General features: G+C 34.4%; 1 protein-coding gene across 14 annotated transcripts in view; it reads right to left on the minus strand.

Moving 5' to 3' along the window:
* The window catches only part of RPS6KA3 (ribosomal protein S6 kinase A3), a 126,227-nt gene that overhangs the window by 42,424 nt on the left and 62,050 nt on the right, over positions 1–21,753 (minus strand). For all 14 annotated transcript variants that reach the window (XM_071213362.1, XM_071213364.1, XM_058291500.2 and 11 more), the window contains 8 exons: positions 20,961–21,077; positions 15,922–16,003; positions 8,406–8,486; positions 7,531–7,610; positions 6,835–6,941; positions 3,338–3,375; positions 2,980–3,122; positions 2,336–2,406 (listed from right to left, as the gene is read on the minus strand). In XM_071213362.1, coding sequence (XP_071069463.1) covers positions 2,336–2,406; positions 2,980–3,122; positions 3,338–3,375; positions 6,835–6,941; positions 7,531–7,610; positions 8,406–8,486; positions 15,922–16,003; positions 20,961–21,077 — 719 coding nt within the window. The remainder of the gene's footprint in view (positions 1–2,335; positions 2,407–2,979; positions 3,123–3,337; positions 3,376–6,834; positions 6,942–7,530; positions 7,611–8,405; positions 8,487–15,921; positions 16,004–20,960; positions 21,078–21,753) is intronic.

The following is a 21,753-nucleotide window of genomic DNA, read 5'->3' on the forward strand; positions in this document are numbered from 1 at the left end:
ACCAGAGTGACAGCAGTTTCAGTACAGTGGTGGGGATCAATGAAAAGACAGCTGTGGAATAAAAGCAGCCAAATTATGGTAACATAAAACATAGACTTCTTTTTAAAAGAGGAATGGTGTTGAAAGGATGCAAGAAGATGGTGTAGTAGCTTCAAAGGTAAACCAGAAGAAAGGGACAGAGCAGATGGAGTGATAAAGGTTCAGTGAACATTCCTTCATATAGCAAACAGTTTTAACCTTTTTTACTGTGAAGAATAACAGAGTGAAGTGCAAAAAAAAAAGAGAGAAAAAAATACACAGCTTAACGATTTACCATGTGTATAAAAAATATAACATTGCTAGAACCCCTTATCCAGTATGCCCACTTTATTTTGCTTTTTGCTTTTATTCATCTAACATGGACCCTAAAAACTATGCTTTAGTTTTGCTTGCTTTTTAAACTCTACAGGTAGGATTATACAGTATTTATTCCTTTGTGTCTAAGAACTTTCTTTGCTCCGCATTGTAAGATTTATCCAAGTTATTGCACGTTAATTGAGGTTTATTCATTTTCTTTGCTATATGGTACACTATACTCACAGGCCAAAGGCCCTAGCATGTTTTTGCATGTCTTTCAAGCTAAGAATGGTATTCTGTTTTTAAATGGCTGAGGGAAAATGAAAAAGGAAAAAGAGTATTGTGTTTTTAATTTCAGCCATTATGGTGGGTGATCAGTGGTAGTTCACTGTGGTCTTTATTTGCATTTTTTGATTAACTAGGCTGAACATCTTTGCATAAGTTTATTGGCCACTGAATATCCTCTTTTGTCAAGTTCCTAAGTCTCCCACCCATGTTTCTATTGGGTTGTCTTTTTCTTATTGATTTAATGGAATTCTTGATACATTCTGGGTATAAGCCCTTTGTTTGGTTATATGTGTCAAAAATTTCTTCTTTTTTTCTCTCTGTCTGCTCACTGTTTTTGCTCATTGTTTGTTTTTCTTTAGGAGGAATCGGGAATAAAACCCCGACAGCTCATGTGGAGGCAGGCGCTCAACTGTTCGAGGCACTGCTTGGTTTTTTGGGCTCATTTTCTGCTCGTTTTTTCCCCTTGTTTGTTTCTTTAGAAGGCACCAGGAATCGAACCCAGGACCTCCTATGTGGGAGGTGGGCACTCAAGTGCTTAAGCCACATCCGTTTCCCTCTTCCACTCTTCCTTTTTTTTAAAAGAAATTTTTATTTTTTATTTATTTCTTTCCCCTTCCCCGCCTCGTTGTCTGCTCTTTGTGTCCATTCACTGTGTGTTCTTCAGTGTCTGCTTGTATTCTTGTCAATGGCACTGGTAATCTGTGTCTCTTTTTGTTATGAGTTTTCTCTGCGAAAAAAGTACAGCCCACCCAGGAGTGGCACCGCACACACGGAGAGCTGACGCAGCAAGATGACACAACAAAAAGAGGTACAGATTCCTGGTGCCACCAGATAATGCGAGCAGATGCAGAAGAACGCACAGTGAATGGACACAGAGAGAAGACAACAGGGGGGAAAGGGAGAGAAAAAAAAATTAATTTCAATTTCAACTGTTTCTTTTAACATTTTAAAATGTGGCTTTTAAAAATTTTAAGTTATATATGTAGTTTGCATTTTAATTCTACTGGATAACAATGGTGTCTAGAACTGACATTTTTACAATACTGTGTATGTCATAATGTGAATATAGCATATCCTCCTAAAGTATTTCAGTCTTAATTTCTCTAAATAAAATTTTCTAATTTTCTGCATAGAGGTGTTATATGACTTTCCCCAGGTATGTGGTATTTTTTGATACTATTACAAATAGTATTTTTTAAAAAAAATTTTATTTGTTTGTTGCTATTATACAGACATGAAAAAGATTTTTATTTATTGACCTTGCATCCAGCTAAAGCTAAACTGGTGAAACTTTTATTAATTCTAAATTTGCTAAACTGTAATTCCACCTCTTTGGATTTACATGAAGAGTTTGGATATTCTGTGTACTTTATTAAGTTATCTAAATTTTATTTCTTAAAAAAACTTTATACCTTACTTCTTTTGCTTGCCTTCTGTCACTTGCTAGGACCTCCAGGACAATGTGAACGTAAGTGATATAATGGGCATTTCTGTCATATTCCCAATCTCAAAGGCAAAGCTTTCAATATTCCACCATTAATTTGAAGATATATGAGTACTGTAAATCTTTGGTGTTTGTTGTTATTTAAACCATTTAATATTGATGATTTCTTAGTTATTTCTTACACTATAGCCAACATTCTAAAATCTCATTTTCTAGTTTGAGGCATTTTAAAATCTCATCAAAATATATGCATTAGGGAGTACTTACTTAAGAATCATAGTCATTGTTTCTTTTCGATCTTTTCCTTGGAAAGGTAGTGTACCAGTGAGCATTTCAAACTATAAAAAGGCAAAATCATCAATGGTATTAGCCATTAAGTATAAAATCAAGGCCAGAGGGTAAAAAAAGCAACATCTTAATTAATCTTCTAAAAATGCTACATAATAAAAGTGATTAATAGTTCTATCAATTCATTACTGAAATTCTTGATGATTCCTAAAAGAAAACTGAGCTATATATAGTTCTTTTGTAGAAACTAATATTTTAAATGGCAATTTAAAAGTATAAGTATGTGAAAAATTTTACATATATGCCAATTTCATATGAGTTTATTTTATTTTTAAGGGTCACTTACATATTCCTGGACCAGTTTCTCCTTTAGAGAACTGTTACCACTTCAGATTGTTACTATTTCCAGAAAATCTACGGTAATACATTTTTGCCTTTTCAAAATAAGAAGAGATGGAAGCAAGTAATGTGTTCCTTCTATACTGCATAAGATAATTTTTCTTGGGTATTTATTACACATATTATAAAATACAGAAAATAAAAACATCTGTTTCTCTCTCATAACATTCACTGCTAATGCTCATTTAACAAACAACATAAAACAAAACAACCCAAAACCTTACCATTAACACACCAAAAGACCACCAATCGGCACTCTGAGTATGACCTCGACGATTAACTACTTCTGGAGCCATATATTCCACAGTTCCACAAAAAGAATATGCCTTCTTTTCATGGTCAATAGACTCTTTACTTAGGCCAAAATCTGCCAAAATAAATACTGAATTCATTAACTATTCTACAGTAATTTGTACATGTAAATTTTAAACTTCAAGTTCCAACATTTACATTAATTATTTTAAAATTCTAATCTTAATTTTTAGTACAAATAATGTATTACTCAATATTTGTTCCAGAGTCAACATTAAAGGAAATTACATAGGGTAGAAAAGCGTATTTTAATAAAATGAGGATTTTTACCTGTTAACTTGATGTGACCTTCTTCATCAAGAAGTATGCTGAAAGACAAAGGCAGGAGGAAATCTTTTAAAACCACTAGAGAGAGATAAACATCCTCAAGTATTAGATCACCATGTTCATTCTAAAATATCACTTGAGAATGTGAATAAGAAGGCAAAGGTAAATGAGAAAAACAGTTTTTTTTTGGATACATATATACATGTAACAAATCCCAAAGGCAAAGCCATAAACTTGTATTAATGTGCCAGAGGCACTTATAAACTATTAGGAAAAGAACCCCCAAACCTATATTTCTAACACCTTTCTAATGCCTTTCTGCAGAGGTGGTCTAAACTCCTCAGTGCTTGTTCACAACAGAGAGAGGGTCTACACGATTAAGTCAAATCCATTGGAGTTCTCATTCTCTTGGTCATTTTTAAGGCATCTGATTCAGTCATTCTTTCCTAGTTTTTCTTCTGACATGGCCTACACAATTCACTTCTCAAAATACGCCTTCCTTACTGTTTTTCACTCCTTTTTTTTTTCACTGACCATCCCTTCACTGTATATATTCTCTACTGTTTTCTCTCTTTCCCAGTAAACAGTGAACCTCTAGATGGTTGTGATCTTACTCATTTTTTGATAGCACAGTGTCTGGTGGAACACAGACAAATAAGAAATGTTTGTTGAATAAACAGGCGAGGTTCCTCAGGTAGGTTGGGGCTAGTATGCAAAGAGCGTCATAAGGCATTCCAAATAGTTTGGAACTCTTCCCAAGGACAAATGACATTAGAAAAGGTTTACACGTATGGAAGAATAGAGGTAATCACAGCTATGACTTTAGAAAACAATTTAGAGGGAAAAATAAAAGGTATTTAGTAAACTCTTAGACATGAATCACAATAAAGAAGAATGGAAAATGACACTCAGGTTTCTGGCTTAAGCAGCTATTTGAGTGGACAGTAATACCATTAATTAAGGAGCCATAGAAAGGAGTAAGTACTAAGCTGTAGGACAACAATTTTATTTCATGCTAGGTATTTTGTTCTACTGATTTAAAAGTTATAAACTGTTTCACTTATATTTAAAGTCATCTCATAATATGTTTATTCCCTTACTTTTTTTTTTGAGGTATTGGGGGCTGGGGATTGAACCCAGGACCTCATGTGTGGGAAGATGGTGCTCAACCACTGAGCCACACTGGCTTCCCTGGTAGGTTTTTTCATTTGTTTTGCTTGTTGTTCATTTCTGTTTTTTTTTTCAGGAGGCACCAGAAACTGAACCCAGGACCTCCCATGTGGGAGGCGGAAGCTCAACTGCTTGAGCCACATCTGCTCCTCTACTTATAATTCTAACTAAAAGTGCAAGGCAAATTTTGTAATAATAATAAAATTTTACTATGACAAAATACTACCAAACTTCCTACTTCATCAATTCAGTTATAATTAAAACAAAGTTCTCAAATGAGGATAATTCAGCAGGACCTAGTTTTCAAGTTCTCTCATTATAAGGAACTTGCTATGAAAAAAATACTAAATGCTTCCTTATAAAGCAGACCAATATTATTATTATGTACAGTGGACATCATCCCTCACCTCACTGTTCAATAAATACAGGAAAGACAGTTCTAAAACAAAACAAACTTCAAATCATTCTTGGTAATTTTTAGAGGGGAAAAAAGAACAAAGAAAAAATTGCTAAAAGGGCATTATTTATTCCTTCTATAGAGTTTATATTCCTTTAAGATAACCATGCCCACACCTTATCTTTGAAAGAAGTCGGCAACTGTATCACTTTCAATAAACAAAGTGCCCTTTCAATACTTAATAATTATTTTTACCAAATTTCTTTTAACAGAGTGCTAGTTTAAAAGAATCTGGAAAACCCCTTACAGTCCATAAAACATTTGGTCTAAAAATTTCAATTTCTCCCAAGTTGAGTATGATGGTATTTACTTGGATCATTTTCCAAATAAGCATTATTTCAAGTTAATAGAATCATGTAGACACCTATGTGAAAGATCTCACTATAAGCAATCTTACCTACATTAACTCTTATTCAACCCTTGAGACAGTGCTCATGCTTTATCTGATTTTATAACCAATGCAAATACAATGGTCTACAATAAATATGCTCAATCAAGTGATATAAAACTCTAACACATATTTTTCTTTTAAGTATTTAATCTATGTTTATAACAATTTTTTTTCTTGTAAGGACTGCATATTGAATATTTATTCTGACCAGGAATTATATTTTACATCATGAGAGTCAGAAGTTGGGAAAGCCAGAGAAAGTAAGTAATTTTTTGGGAATAAAAACAGAACTAGGGGAGCGGGTATAGCTCAGTGGTTGAGGGCCTGCTTTGCATATATGAGGTTCTGGGTTCAATCCCCAGTACCTCCTAAAAAAAACAACCCCCAAACCAGAACCATATGAAATTTACCTGAATACAAAATATATGGAAAACAAACATAAATGTGAAAGCAAAACAATTTCTAAATGATCACTTATCAGGATTATGAAGAAGCTTTTCTTCTATTTCCTGATGTGATATGTAAAGTTTGCACATAACATTTTAAAGTAAGAAATATGCAAAGCTTTTGATAAAGATGTTGGTTGCAGAACTCTGTGAATTTACTAAAAACCAACCACCGAACTGTACACTTCAAATGGATGAATTGTATGGCATGTGAATTACACATCAATGAAGATATTAAAATTTTTTTGATAGAGCAAGGCTCTTACTCAAACTGGTAGATAAGAACCAGATAAATTAAAAAATAGAAATATGAGCAATTTAAGTAATATCAGCTTATTAACAGCTACTATAAGAGGTATGGGAAATTTGTGCAATGCACTCTTAAAATATAAAATTATGTGGAGAAAAAAATTTCAATAAATAGTGCTTTGGGGCAAGGGTTAACTCTATACAATTTCTTACACCAAAAAATTTCTGATGTAGTTAAAGGAAAAAAAATGAAACCATAAAATTAGAAGAAAAATATCTGATGATGGGATTGGGAAAATCTAAGAGTAAAAATTACAGAGGAAATAAAGGAAAAGGATGGTATATCTCACTCAGAAAAAATACTTGTGTAAGTTAAAATAAAGATAAAATTTAAAAATAAACTAGGAAAATATACTTGCAATGTATGTTGAGTGGTTAAAATTCTTAATTTGTAAAGATCTTTTATAAATCAATGGAGAAAAAAAATAACATCCCAAGAGAAAAATGGGCAAAGATCATGAACAGATTTCACATAAAATTACAAACTTCCAATAAACATATGAACAAAGATTTCAAGGTCATTAAAAAATCAAAGAATGCAAATAAAAGTGAGATAACATTTTTCAATTAACAGATTTAAAGTCTGAGACTATGTAGTGTTAGCATAGGTGTGAAGAACAGGCACTCTAATTCAATGCTTGTGGGGGTTCTTTGAAATAATTTTATTTTTATTACCTCCTAAATAATGATATTACATTGTATTAAACTTATTAGCACAATTCCTTACTTTTCTGGTTTTAAGTCTCTATAGATTATTCCCAGGCTATGAAGATGATCTAAAGCAAGTGCAAGTTCAGCCAAGTAGAATTTGACATCTTCTTCTGTGAACATCACCTAAAATAAAATAATAATTTTTCTGTCTTTATTTTCTTTTTGTGTTTGTGGTTTTTAAGTTCCACCTTAGAGTTTAAATATTCAAAAAATACAAAGATGCTAATCACACTTAGTTTTATGTACAATTTACTTAGGAAAGGAATTTGCCAAAAAAATATCTAATCTGTCAGCTAATTACTTAAAAAATGCACTGTGGGGGAATTAATTTTACATTTTGTTATACAACAACTATATTCAGGTTGTACCACTGCTGTCCCACCAAAGGAACATTTTAGGAATGAAAAGTGATCTTTAAAATACATGTTGAATTCCCATTACGAATTGTTTAAAGACACCTTGTTGATACATTATTGCTTCTGAACTATAACTAAAAGAAGCAGGGTTACCTTAAAGATAGTTTGGCAATTTAAAGTCCTACTTCTACAATAAATTAAAAAAATAGGAAAATAACTCTTTTCTTGGTTCTAATTCTTTGATGTAAGAATCTTGTTCCACCAGAGAAAATACGATAAGCACAATATTGAAACATAACAAAGCTTTACTTGGAAAAGGATGCGTATAAATAGATAAAAACAGATTAATTATATACCTCTTTGGATAAGCGTGTAAACAAATCTCCTCCCCTGAGAAAATCCAAAATAAGATACAGTTTCCCTTCAGTTTGAAAAGCTGAATGAAGAAATGAAATTTTCAGTTTTTATGCTTATATTAGGCCAACTTATTCACAAATGAATTTAACTTTTTAGCAAATTAATGATTATATCATAAATACAAGCTGATTTTTATTTAGAAGAAAACCACTGATTTATCTTAGTTTCCATGTGGAAATGTTAAATACAGTGTTTCTTATTATGGAACCATGAGAACATCTGTTAAAATTTTCTTCAGGCAAGAGTCTCTTAGGAATACAATAGTCCAAAACATGTGATCAATAAGAAAAACTCCCAACAGAAAAAGGCTTATTTAACTATGAAATAAAACACAAAAATCATGCACTAACCATAGAAAAAATGAGGGTTGGTTAGATTTAATCACACATAATAAGAATCACCACACCTGTACCCACTGAGAAAAAGCTCAGGGCTTTGGGGAAAAGAAAGCTGATAATAATTTCAGGGTCTTTTATCCAGGCACCAAGGACCTTTCTTGCATTTAAATTGGGCTAACACATATGGATTACAAAATGCTGGTAATTATCAAAAAAAAAAAAAAAGGGCAATGATTATTATTACCTTTTCCTATGCCTACCACTGAGAAATTAATTTTATAATTCTTAAAGGCAACATAAGACAATGCAATAAAACGTTCTAAAGTTTGTCTAAGAGGTAATGTTTCAATTTCCATGACATTACTACATGTCTGCTAAACACATACAGATATAAACAAATATATATTTATAGACCTTAGTATATCTGAATGCACTTAGGGAGTGGGGGATGAGGTGGAAGGTGGTTCATAGCTTACCATAATGCAACTTGACAATAAAAGGATGATTAACCTCTACCAATATATCACGTTCCATTTTTGTCCGTACACGGTCTCGAACTGTAAAACATACATATGGCTACAATTACAATAGTTTCAGAGGTGAACTTTAAAACAAATTCCTTTGACACTTATCTTGCAATTTTCAGCAAGTTACTTATTCAAAATCTGAGCCTGCATTACCTCTCATCTATAAAATAGGGATAACACCACTGTACCTGTGAAGCCCATGTGCCCATTGATTTTAAGGTTTGTATATCCCAGGGCCTACCTAATCTGTAAGAGCTATTCAATATAATTGTGGTTACCATTATTACATAAAAAAAGTAGCACCAGAACCAAAACAGCATGGTACTGGCACAAGGACAGGTATAGAGACCAATGAAGTCAAACAGAGAGTTCAGAAATAGACCCTCACATCTATGACAAGGCTACTAAGTCCATCAATTGGGAAAGAATAGTCTCTTCAACAATGGTGCTGGGATAACTGAATATCCATGTGCAAAAGAATGAAGGGGGACCCCTACCTCACACCATATAGAAAAAGTAATTCAAAATGGATCAAAGACCTAAATAAAGGAACAGGACTATAGAATTCTTAGAAGAAAACATAGAGAAGCACCATTAGGATCATGGGTTGGGAATGATGACTTTACACCCAAAGCATAAGGAACCAAAGAAAAAATACATAAATGGGACCTCATCAAAATGAAAAACTTCTTTGTATCATAGGACTTTATCAAGACAACCTACTCAATGGGAGAAAATTTTGGAAACCACGTATCTGATAAAGTTTAATATCCAGAATATATAAAGAAATTCTGCAATTCAACAATAAAAATTAAAAGCCAACCAAATTTAAACTAGGCAAAAGACTTGAATAGCCATTTCTCTAAAAGGAATATAAAAATAGCTACAAAGCAGCTATAAAATATCCTATTTTTCCCATTCTACAAGCTTTCTATACCCAACTGGAAATTTTTGGTGCCTCTGACTGATAATGATGTCTATGCAGCTCTGTCCTTTAACTGGCTTGTCCAGCTGGGGTACAAAATTCATTATCAGTCCCTAATTTCATTAATTTGTTCTACCACTGTAACCCTGGCACCTTCCTTATTATATCAAACAGGTCTTTTCCATTATTTATGCAAATGAAGTTCATCATCACCTAAGGCTTCCTAATCATTGTATTCCAGTCTAGCCCAGGTCTGCCCTTTTTCCATTGCTACCCAGACAATCTTGGATTAGTTTCCTATAACCTTAATGCTAGATTCTAAATTTCTGTCTCTTTCAATAACTATAGAAAGCATACAAAGCTAATCATTTAAAAATCACTCCTCTGCTCAGGAAGCTAGCAAAAGTACCCATCAATATATTAACCATATATCCCTCTTCTATTATTCTACCACAATGAAAAAAACAATTATTTGGTAGTCAAGAATCATAGTTTAGTAGCTATGACAGTAACTAGATAAATTACCTTGGTGAAACCATTTATTAGGGACTTACCCTTTACTCCTTTATAAAATAAGCAGCTAGAACAAGATGATTTTCTTTAGATTATGATTTAAACTTTTTTTTTTGGTAGGTACCAGGGATTGAATCTGGGACTTTGTATATGGGAAGCAGGCACTCAACCACTGAGCTACATCTGCTCCCCTGTGATTTAATCTCATGAGATAGTTTTCAACTTTTCCTTCTAACATTGATGAGAGCTTGTTTGGTTGAAAATGATCAGTGAGATTCACTCACTAAAGAATTCCTTCATTTTGTCTAAGACAGGACTGTGTAAGAATTCTAATCTGGTTTCATTTGCTTATGTAAAGACCTAGTGACAAATATAAATCAACCTACACTCAGGAATTTTGATTAGTATACACTGGTTCAGAAGAAGACATATTTTATATTGGTTAAACGCAAAACCCTAAAATAGAATTTGTTAATACTGACTCATGCTGGCAAAGCAACTACATTCCTGTGAAATAATTTTTCTTATATACAAGTTATTAGTTTTAAAACCCCCTTGACTAGAACATGAGAGTGAGCAAGAGGAAATGCTATATATGTTTCTAGGACTGTGTATTAGGAAATTGTTTTAAGCAATGGTTTTACAAAACCTTTTAAGCCCAAAACCTAATGCCACTGACTTCATCTTGACCCCACCAGTTGATGTATTAATAAGAACTTTGAAATGGCAAAAGCAACTTCTGGTTAAAGACAGATGTTATATTCTCTGCTTTCTCCTGAAAACCCACTGAAATGACAATAATGGAAATAATATGCATAAACTCATAAGGACAAAGAAAAGGAGAAGATGCAGTAGTAGAAGAAGATGGCTAAGTGGTTAACTAACATAGAAGAACATAGAAAGCTGAAATCTAAGCCTAAGGGAAGGGAGCCAATGAGAAATAAGTAAATTCTTGCCACAGGAACCCTTTTCAACCAGTGTTTTAATATATCACTCTCAAATAAAGGGCAGCAAAGGACCCCCAGGTATTTGAGAAGTGGCTCTAACATAAAAAACAGACATCAAAATAAACAGAAAAAATAATGGGAAACAGACAAAATTAGAAAAAAAACTTAAACAAACAATCCAACCTTGTAATTCATATCCTCCAAGAAAGCAAAAAAGATACTGCACTCATGAAACAAGAAAAAGAAAAGGAAGCTCTAAAAGGAGAGGGAGGAGGGACACCATATCTTTAAATGACAAGGAAAAAAAATGGAGATAGAGCATAACAGATGAAAAGACTTAAATGATATCAACCAATTAAAAAGTATAGATCTTATTTGGATGCTGATTCAAGCAAACTGCAAAAAGAAGAATGAGTTATAACATTAAGGACAACTAGAAATTTGAACACTGGATTTTTAAAAAAATTTTTAATGGTAAAATGATAGAGCTATATTATTACTCTTTATGTATGCTAAAATATTTATGGAACAATTATACAATGTCTGGGATTTGCTTTGGAATAAGAGAGGAGGAGAAGGGGAAGAACACAGATGAAAAAAAGATTAACCATGAATTGATAAATGTTGAAGCAGAAAGAGGGATATATGGAGGTTTACTATATTTTGTTTTGTTTTTTTTTTTGCAAATGTTTGGCATTTTCTGTAATAGAGAGTTTTTAAAAATGGAATAATCAGAGAACAAGGAAAATCTAAGAATTTTTAAAAATGAAGGTAAAGTAAAAGTTCAATAGAAGGGTCAGAAGATAGTTGATGAAATTTCCCAGAAAATAAAAAAAGAGACACAAATGGAAAATAGGAAGGCGGAGGATAAGAAAATTCAGGAATAGTTTAGGAGGTCCACCATATCCAAAGAGTAGCAGTTACAAAACGTTAGAGAAATGACAAAAGACTTTTTCAAATCTGAAGAAATGAGTTTCTAGATTGTATAGTTTCAGACTACCACATACCTAGTATTACCACAATTAGAAAAACAAAACCAAACCACAGTGAAGAATAGCACTACATAAATTTCACAAAATTAGGGATAAAGAGTAGAATCTAAAGACTTCCAAAGAGGAAAAGCAGCTCACATACCAAGGTCTGGGAATCAAAATGGCAATAAACTTCATATTTGCATACATACAACAATGGAAGCGATGCCTTCAAATATCTGAGGGAAAATTATTTCTGACCTAGAATTTTACACCCAGCCCAATTATAAATTAAATGAGGAAAAATTTACCATCTATTCACCTTTTCTGCGGTAGTAACTGCTAGAAGATGTGCTCTGTCAAAACTGGAAAGTACACTGAGAAAAAGGTATATATAGAATTTAGGAAAAGAGATCTAATACAGCGAAGATGGGAAGGAAATGTGACTCCAGTATACTATTTGGCTCAGCTGAGAACAATTTTTATAAAGCTATTATAATGAAAACATTACTGGGAGGACAAGAAAAGGGAATTGTGTATGGGTGTTAGTATAAACAAACTTAATTCTAGTCTTCTGTCTGGAAGTTAATAATGTCTCCAAGTAAAACAATCAAGGAATTGCATATACGAATATTGACTGGGAAGCGGACTTGACCCAGTGGTTAGGGCATTCGTCTACCACATGGGAGGTCCGCAGTTCAAACCCCGGGCCTCCTTGACCCGTGTGGAGCTGGCCCATGCATAGTGCTGATGCGCGCAAGGAGTGCCCTGCCATGCAGGGGTGTCCCCCGCGTAGGGGAGCCCCACGCGCAAGGAGTGCGCCCCATAAGGAGAGCCGCCCAGCACGAAAGAAAGTGCGGCCTGCCCAGGAATGGCGCCGCACACACACGGAGAGGTGACACAACAAGATGACGCAGCAAAAAGAAACATAGATTCCTGAGCTGCTGACAACAAAAGCAGACAAAGAAGATGACGCAGCAAATAGACACAGAGAACAGACAACTGGGGCGGGTGGGGGGGGGGGGGGAGGGAGAGAAATAAATAAATAAATCTTTAAAAAAAAAGAATGTTGACTATGAAAGAAAATGGAAGGAACAGTGGCTAAAGAAATGAAAGTCACTGCCTCTGGGGGTCAAGAATTGGGCCAGTATAAGAGAGTTAGAAATGTAGTAACTGACCAGATATATGATTATATGAAGGAATTATTATTTTAGATGTGATAATTTTATTGTGGGTATATTAAAGACAAAGAATTATAGCTTAACTACATACCACAATATTTATGGATGCAATGATATGATGCTTGAGATTTGTTTGAAAATAATATGTGTAGGGAGGGGGTGGGGGTTGCAGATCAAGATAGCCCATAAGTTGGCAATTATTGAATTTGGGTGATGGGTGCTCAGGGTGTGGGGGGCTATTATACCAGGTTTTCTACTTTTGTGCATGTTTAAAATTTTTCATAATAAAAAGGTGACAAGTTAAAAAAATAGATTTGGGTCAGGGAAGAGGGTGGGTAAGGCACTGCTATTTTACATTATAAGACTACAAAGATATTTGATAAAAATAAAGATTAAATTTTAAAATGTTAAGAATGATCTAGCAGCCTACACTTCCAATAAATCAAGTATTTTCACTTTTCTATGATCCCTTCAATATGTGTATATAATTTTACATACTTGTGGTAAAAAATTTCCTATAGTTTTTCACTTATGTATTTTCATTAAGTTCACTTAAAATATCATTATAATGATAGCCTATTATTGGATACTGTAAGTTTATGAACATTAATCTATTTTTCAATGTTTATGTGATTTCTAAATTTTTGCTATTACGAGAATTTTCAAGTACATGATTTCCTTCTCTGAGATTATTTCCTCAGATTAAATTAGTAGCAGTAATGGTTCTTCATACTTATTGCAAAACTGCTTTCCAACTTATGTTTCTATCATATGAAATGTAACTATTTTAATACGTATTTCTTTGAGTAGCAAGAGAACATTTTCCCAAAGATTATTTATTTTATCCTCTTGTGTGTAAAATTTACTCTGAAATCCTTTCTGTGGTGGTTGTAATGTTATTTCTTATCAACTCCTAACTCCATCATTCCTTTTACATTTATTACTTTACATTACATCAGTATTTACATTAATATAGACTCATGGATTCTTACTTTATTCAATAGTTTAGAAGAAACTATCGATATCATGTTCAAATTGCCCCATATTTGGCCAGTGGAAGCCCCTTAATCAACTCCTTATATTGCATTAATATTTTGTAATATTTGAGGCAAACATTTTCTTGTATGTTTTTCTATTTATACTATTTTTCATTGTACGAAAGGTTGAATTTTTTGTATGTCAGGTTTGTAATTTGCTCAATAACCCTTTCACAAGTTTCTTAGATGTGTTAAGTTTTAAAATTCAGCTAGGCTGGCATCTATTATGGCATAGAGTCTAAGAGAAGACTAATTTTTTTCCAAGTTTCTCAGGAGTATTTCAAACAAAATTTATTGAATAATTATTTAATTCCTCCATGGTTCTGTATAACTGCTTCGTCATATGGCATAGCAGGTACTCAAAATTCTTGTAACAAATACATTAAAATTTTATAAATAATCCTTTTTTACTACTTTGTTCCACTGATATATATGTCTGCATTATTTCCCTCAATTACATACCGAATTACTGCTGCTTTTAAAATGCTTTAGTATCTGACAGAGCTTGCTTCCATCTCATTGTTCTTTTCCAGAATACTCTTTGAGCTGTATGTTTTTCCAAATGAAGTTCTGAATCATATTGTTATGTTTCAAGAGAAATGCAACTGGAAATTTGATGATATTGAGTTAACTGGTTGGTTAGGGAAGAACTGAGACTCTAAGAGGAATTGGGCATTTCTTCCCTTTTCTGATACCATTTAGATTTTTTAGAGTTTTGTAGCTTCTTTTGCACATACTATACATAACATGAATCCTGTTAAAAACACGAAAACAAACTTTTTCTTTTGTTGCTTTTATGAATGAACTCTCTTATATAAGTTCCATCTATAGTTTTGTAACATGGGATTCATGATCGTAAAATCATAAAAGCAGTGATGTTAAAAGGAGGGCACTTGGGAAGTAGGTGTGGCTCAAGTGACCGGGCTCCTGCCTATCACCTGGCAGGTCTCTGGTTTGGTTTCCAGTGCCTCCTAAAGAAGACAATGAGCTGGCACAAAAGGCAGGCATGGCAAGCTGACACAACAAGAGACACATGAAGAAAAACTTAATGAGAAACACAACAAAGCAGGGAGCGGAGGTTCCCAGTGCCTCCTAAAGAAGACGAGCAAGACAGTGAGCTGACGTGATGGGCAAGGCGTGGCAAGCTGATGCAACAGGATGATGCAACAAGAGACCAAGAAGAAAAACTTGATGAGAGATGCAAAGCAGGGAGCAGAGATGGCTCAAGTGATTAGGCACCTCCCTCCCACATTGGAGGTCCTGGGTTTGGTTCCTGGTGCTTCCTAAAGAAACAAGAAGATGAGCAGACACAGCAAGTGCAAACAACAAGGGGTGGGAAGAAATGAATAAATGTTTTTTTTTTTTAAAAAGAATGACGTAAGTGATATGCCATGGGGTAGAGATTGAATAGGATAGAAAACACATTCAGAAAGGGAGCAAGAGACTGGAAGCAAAGGATGGTGTTTATAGAGGAAGGTAAAAGTTTTGGGGATGTTGATAATATCCAGGATGGGTGAATAAATGGGAATAACAACATCAGAAATAGTCAATAATCATTGCAAATACTCCTTCCAGAATATTTTTAAAGGCTTTAGAAATTACAGGTAAATTGAAGTGGAAAAAAATTGATATTAGGAATCAATACATAAAACATCCAGAGGTTGGTGGTAAAATAAGTGATAATACTAAACTCAAGGAAGATTAATGAATTTTAAAAATCTATGTGCAATTTCTTCTAAAAGCTTTCCACCTATAAGAGTGAAATGCTGCATAAACTTTTTATGAATCACAGGCTCAGAATAAAAACTTATTTGGAGACCAGAAGTTAAGATGATTAACTTCCAGTTTGTTTATACTACACATGAATATTACAAATAGTAGCAGCACTTACCTTTCAGTGTGGCCTTCTTCAATACTTTCATGGCATAAAGCTGTCTCGCATCAGAGCCTGAGATTTTTTTAACTAAGAAAACCTGTATTTAACATAAGAGAAAATAAGTTTTACAAAGTTATCGTAAACCATAGCTTTGTTAAAAAAATAAGACCCCTGCTATAATAATTTATTATTAGACAATTTCTGACATATTGTAGATCAAGTATTTCCCTTAAAATGTACCAATTATAAACAACCAATTGTAAACAGTAGTTATAACTTGGGGTGTCAATATAAATGAATAATGTTTTTTCTTTATGTTGTTTGCCAATTCCCAAAGAGCGTGTAACCCATAAGACAGAAAAACCTTCTGTAAACTAAGTAGCAATTAGATTGAGAAAAGCCTAGTTTAACATAGAACACTGATGATGGCTCTTTTTAACAAAACATTCTTCTGATATGGCAAAAATTGTTATATAGGGGTTCCCCTTGACTGCAATCTTCTGTTGATGTGATTATTTATTGATGAATGGTCTTTCTTGTATATGAAAACTGCATCCAAATTTCTCACTGCTGAGCAGAATAATTTAAAAAGTGCATTTCCTGGATAGAGTTGATGGTTTTAACACATTATAGTGAGTAGCTGCTGGCTTATAAACGGGATTGTAGCTGAAAAGGGTAGTCTAGGGATGTAAATGTCAAATGAAAGAAGGCTGGAGAATAACCTAGGGACTGAATAACACAGTGAACCCAGAGGTGGATGAGAATTGTGGCTAATAGTACAGACGCAAGAATGTCCTTCTGTGAACTAGAATGGATGTACATCACTGTTGCAGGGTGGTGGGAATGTAGAGAAACATGGGAAAAATGCAATTAATGTAACCTATGGACTATAGTTAACAGCAATACTGTGATATTCTTACATCAATGCCAAAGATGTACTGGGTTAATAATAGGGGGTATGGAAAAAATAGGCCAAATGTATGCTATGGACCATAGTTAGTGGTAATATTTTGATATTATTATCTCCAAATCTGTAACAAATGTTCCACAATAGTGTGGTGTGTTGGTGAAGGGTTGTTATATGGGAATTCTATAATGTGTATGATTGTTAAGTTCTTAATTTCTGTAATAAAAAAACATTTTAAAAAAGTACATTTCCATTGATGAAGCCTATTCAAAAATATCTAATGTGACTTAAGTCAGAATTTCCCCCACAATTTAAAAATCAAATGATCACATATACCCAAATAGGAAGAACATAACCCCAAAGCACATTACTAAACATTGATTTTGCAATTATTTTTGGCTGCTTTCAAAATATAGTGTGGGTTTATGCTAAATGAATAAAGCCTGCTCTAAATAATTCATGGTCATGATACAAGATGGCTAAAACCAAACTATGAATAAATCCCTCTACTCATTTTGACCATTAATTTCATGATCTGTTCCATCAAATCTCTAAACAGACCTGCTAAATGGACTTGAATTTCAACTCTTTCTCCCCCTACCTACTACTCTTCTGTAGCAGTGTTACTGAGCCGCCACAGTTGGGAAGAAGAAAAACAAATATAATAAAACATTAACTTTAGGGTCACAACTCTCAATTACCTGCATTAGGACGCCAGACTATTAGCACAGTTTTAAAAAATGACTCATCCAACTGATTCTAGGAGCCATGCAGAGTTCCTTTGAGAAACTGTGCCAAAAGGAATGGGCAATGACCTCAAACCAAATGAAGAGCACAACAACTTGCCCAAAATTCCTGATGCAGGATGTGCCCCTCTCCTATAATCACTCCTCCCTTCTTTACCATGCCCCACCCCTTAGGTCCTTTCAGCCAGTTAGTAGGGAGGCAAACTAGAGAGAGAACAGCAAACTAGAGTGAGAAAAACATTCTTAATCAGGGACTTTCTAAGGTAGAATGATGTTCAAATGTTAAAGGTAATCAGAGATTATTAATATTTTTAAACTGAAATAACTTCTAATTAGATTAAGATAATTAGGATTATCTGATATTTATTCATTCTTAAGATTCCTTAATCAAACTTCTTTGTTCTACTCTACAAGAATAATTCTCGTTGATTCCAAATTTTCTTCTTTGAAAAGCACCTTCTTAATACTTTTCAGCACTTTAAAATTTCAAAGTATTAATACCTTCACGAGCATTTTTAATAGATCATCATAATTTGAGCTTCCCAAACTGGGGCTTAGAGAGGTTAAGTAATTTGCCTAGTGTCAGAGTGGAGGTACTGGGATGAGAACCAGGTTAGCCACCCAGTCCTGTGCTTCTGCTCCAGGCACTCTTCATCTCCTTCCTCTGGGTGGGTAAGCAGCCAGGCACAGCAGGGGCAGCAGCAGTCATGGATGCGATGGGACATTCCTCCACCAGAGCTGTTCTGACCTTTCTAACTCCTGCTGAAGCTATTCTAGACTCTGACAGGTCATCTCTGTTTCCCTGGCTTATAGGCTGGCCTTTTAGGATGAGTAAGAAAGGAGACGCCCTATTTTTAATGTTTACTATTTATAGTAAGGTATTTAAGTTACTCTGCAAGAAATAAAGGAGAAACATACTAATTCCTAGGATCTTAAATACTGTGTTCCTTGAAAATCTAATGTATAAAAACTAACCCATCTATCTGAGTTTCTCAAGTGCCATGATAATACAATTTAATACCAGATATTATGCACTTTAGCCTTTTTTTATCATTTAATTCTCACTACTACTCTATGAGGTCAGGACTCTTAATTGTCTCATTAATTCTTTCCAGAGTTATATGCTAGGTCCTGTGCTATCAGTTCAATTCTGGGACATGGTATAGGCATGGCTCCTGAACTCATGGAACATATAGTCTAGTGGGGGGAGAGAGCCGACAAACAATAATTACAAAAATGAAAAACTGAAATTGTGGTAAGTGCTATGAAGATGGGATATACAATGATCTGAGAGGGTATAATAGAGAAACGACCTGATCAGAATGGCAGGGAAGACTTTGTTGAGATTATAAGCATGAGAGGTGCTAACCAGATGAAGAAGGGGTGGGGGTGGGAGCAGAGTGTTTCAGGCAGAGGGAAGAGCTTATGGAAGGGCTTTGTGGTGGGATTGAGCCTGGCGTGCTTAAAGACTGAAAAAGGCCGAGTGGTAAGAATGCAGAGAGTGAAGAGAAAAGTATATAAAATGATGCTGGAGAGGTAGCGAGAGGTAGCTAGGGGCCAGACCAAGAGGCTTCTCAGCCATGTTAAGATTTATCTTTATCCTAAGAGAGAAGAGAGATTATGGGATAGTTAAGGGGACAAGATATAAGATTAGTTCATGCTGACTACCATGCAAATAATGGAGTGAGGCAAGAATAAACCTGGGAAACCCAGTTAGGAGATTTCCTCAATAGACCAGGGAGAACTGATAACACAGACTGGAGGAGTAGCAGTAGAGGAGAGAACAGGCATGATTTGAGAGCTCTTTACTAAATCAATAGGACTTGGTGATGGATCAGATTGGTCTAAGGGATGAGGAAGGGGTGGGCATGAGAAGGTTATGACAAGAAAGCCTCCCAAGTTTCTGGCTTGCTTAACTGGATAAAATTCATAGTGACAGAGGAAAATGAAACAGGGCAGGTTTGGGAGAAAGGGAAGATGAATTATATCTTAGACATGCTGAATTTAAAGTGCTTTAAGACATGCAAATGGAAAACTCAAGCAATTATATAGAAAGTTTAGAGCTTGGAAGAAACATCTAGACCGGAGATAGACATTTGTTATGTCAGATGTACGTGAATTATAATTAAAATAGTGGGCATAGAGGAAATCAATTAGTAGAGAGTATAGAATGAGGAGAAGGCAGCCTAGAATTGAACCTTGAGGAACTTCAACACTTAATACTGGCTAGAAGAGGAAAACGGGATTCAAAGAAGTAAAAAAAAAAAAAAAAAATTGAACCCACTCTCTCTGACCAATGCCCAAACTTGTAACCATTATGATCCTAGGTCTTAATCTATATTTGGATTAAAAGCAACACTTTGGGTTTGAAAGAGGTTAACAACTGTAATTTAAATTACCTATGTTAGCCAAGAATTACTATAGTCCCATTAAAATACGTAAGAGCACTAAACTAGTGTCATTTTGAAGCTTGAAAAGTATGGCAACCTCAGAATTTTTTCTCTTGCTGAGGAATGGTCTAGATAAATCAATTAGTAGTAATTGTAATGCTGTCCTTCTCAAAATGAAGTACAGGAAGTGTCCCTGAGATGTGCATGGGGAGGGGGGTGGTGGTTAAGGAATACTTGAAAAAAACCGATAAAGTGTTGTATCTTCTGGAGCAATTTTACTTGGCAGTTTTGGAAACCATTTTTTGATATTACACATGGGAGAGTATGGGCTATGATGTGGACCATTGACCATGAGGTGCAGCGATGCCCAGAGATATACTTACCAAATGCAATGGATGTGTCATGATTATGGGAGAGAGTGTTGCTGTGGGGGGAGTGGTGGGGTGTGGGCGGTGGGGTTGAATGTGACCTCATATTTTTTGAATGTAATATTTTAAAAAAATGAATAAAAAAATTTAAAAAAACACAAAAAACAAACACGATATCATGGAATCGAAAGCAAACTCTTGCATTCATTTTAAAGACAAGCCATAAATCCGAAAAATTTCATATTGTAGTAGTAACCCTCTACCTTACTTAGCTCCTTGGGAATACTTACATTCATTGTCTTCCGATAGTAGGGATACTTTGGAGGAAAAGGTTGAGATACACTATTCTAATGTATTGCATGATCACCTTCCAATACTGCATAAGGACTCAAAGAGACCAGCTTATCAAGAGAATCGCTTGTGATTTTTAAATGAAGCAAATACTGCCAATTTACTAAAGTTTCCAATGTACTTTTGAATAACTTTGTTCAATTTCCCACACATACCATAGTGAGAAAAGTGAAAACATTTCTTGTAGAGAGATGGGTAGCATTTCATAAAATGTTTCTATTTCCCCATGTGCATAAAATACACATGAATTTCAGAAAACAATTTTTTTAAAAAGCACGCATTCATGACTTACCTTTCCAAATGATCCCTGCCCTAATACTTTTAAAAGTTCAAATTGGGAAGGATCTGCCTTTTCATGTCCTTCTTTTACATGATGTGTGATTGCAATTTCTTTGATACTGCCTTCATCCTGTTGAGTCAAATATAAGGGGAGAAAGCACACAGTTAAAGCTATTTCCTTCCACTAGAAATCAAGCAATAATAATTTAGCCTATATTAGAAGTCCTCGAATTAATATACACAATCCACCCTTTACTGACCCATCAAGTAAAGAGAAAACACAAGCCATCCAAATATATTTTCAAGTTAAATGTCAGAGACAGAATAATACTAGCCCATCATGTAGGTCAATTTAGTTTCTATATAATATTAGGCTTGAGTATTTCCAAGTCTTCATTCTTCCTACCAGAAACAATTAGAATGCATAACTTTATGAAGTAAGGGGAGAGGGTGTAAAGAAGTCTGAAAACAGCAGATCAGAGTATTCTCCTTTGTTCTGACACATGGTTGTACTAAGGTAGAACCAATACTATAGATTAAAAAACTCTCTTTACTGGGGAGAGGGGCTGAAAAATATTCCAGGGTAAATGTGAAGGTTTCTACCTTCGGCATGGCCATATGAGTAAGTACACTGAAGTTTTGTGTTTTTTTTCCTTTTTTTTTTCTTTAGGAGGTAATGGAGATTGAACCCAGGACCTCACACATGGGAAGCAGGCACTCAACCACTGAGCTACACTGCTCCCCTGAAGTTTTTTTCTGTTTGAAATATCTAAGTTACTTTCTATTTTCAGGATCACCTGGGATCT

Source organism: Dasypus novemcinctus, chromosome X (assembly GCF_030445035.2).
Source record: "Dasypus novemcinctus isolate mDasNov1 chromosome X, mDasNov1.1.hap2, whole genome shotgun sequence".
NCBI classification, from domain to species: domain Eukaryota; kingdom Metazoa; phylum Chordata; class Mammalia; order Cingulata; family Dasypodidae; genus Dasypus; species Dasypus novemcinctus.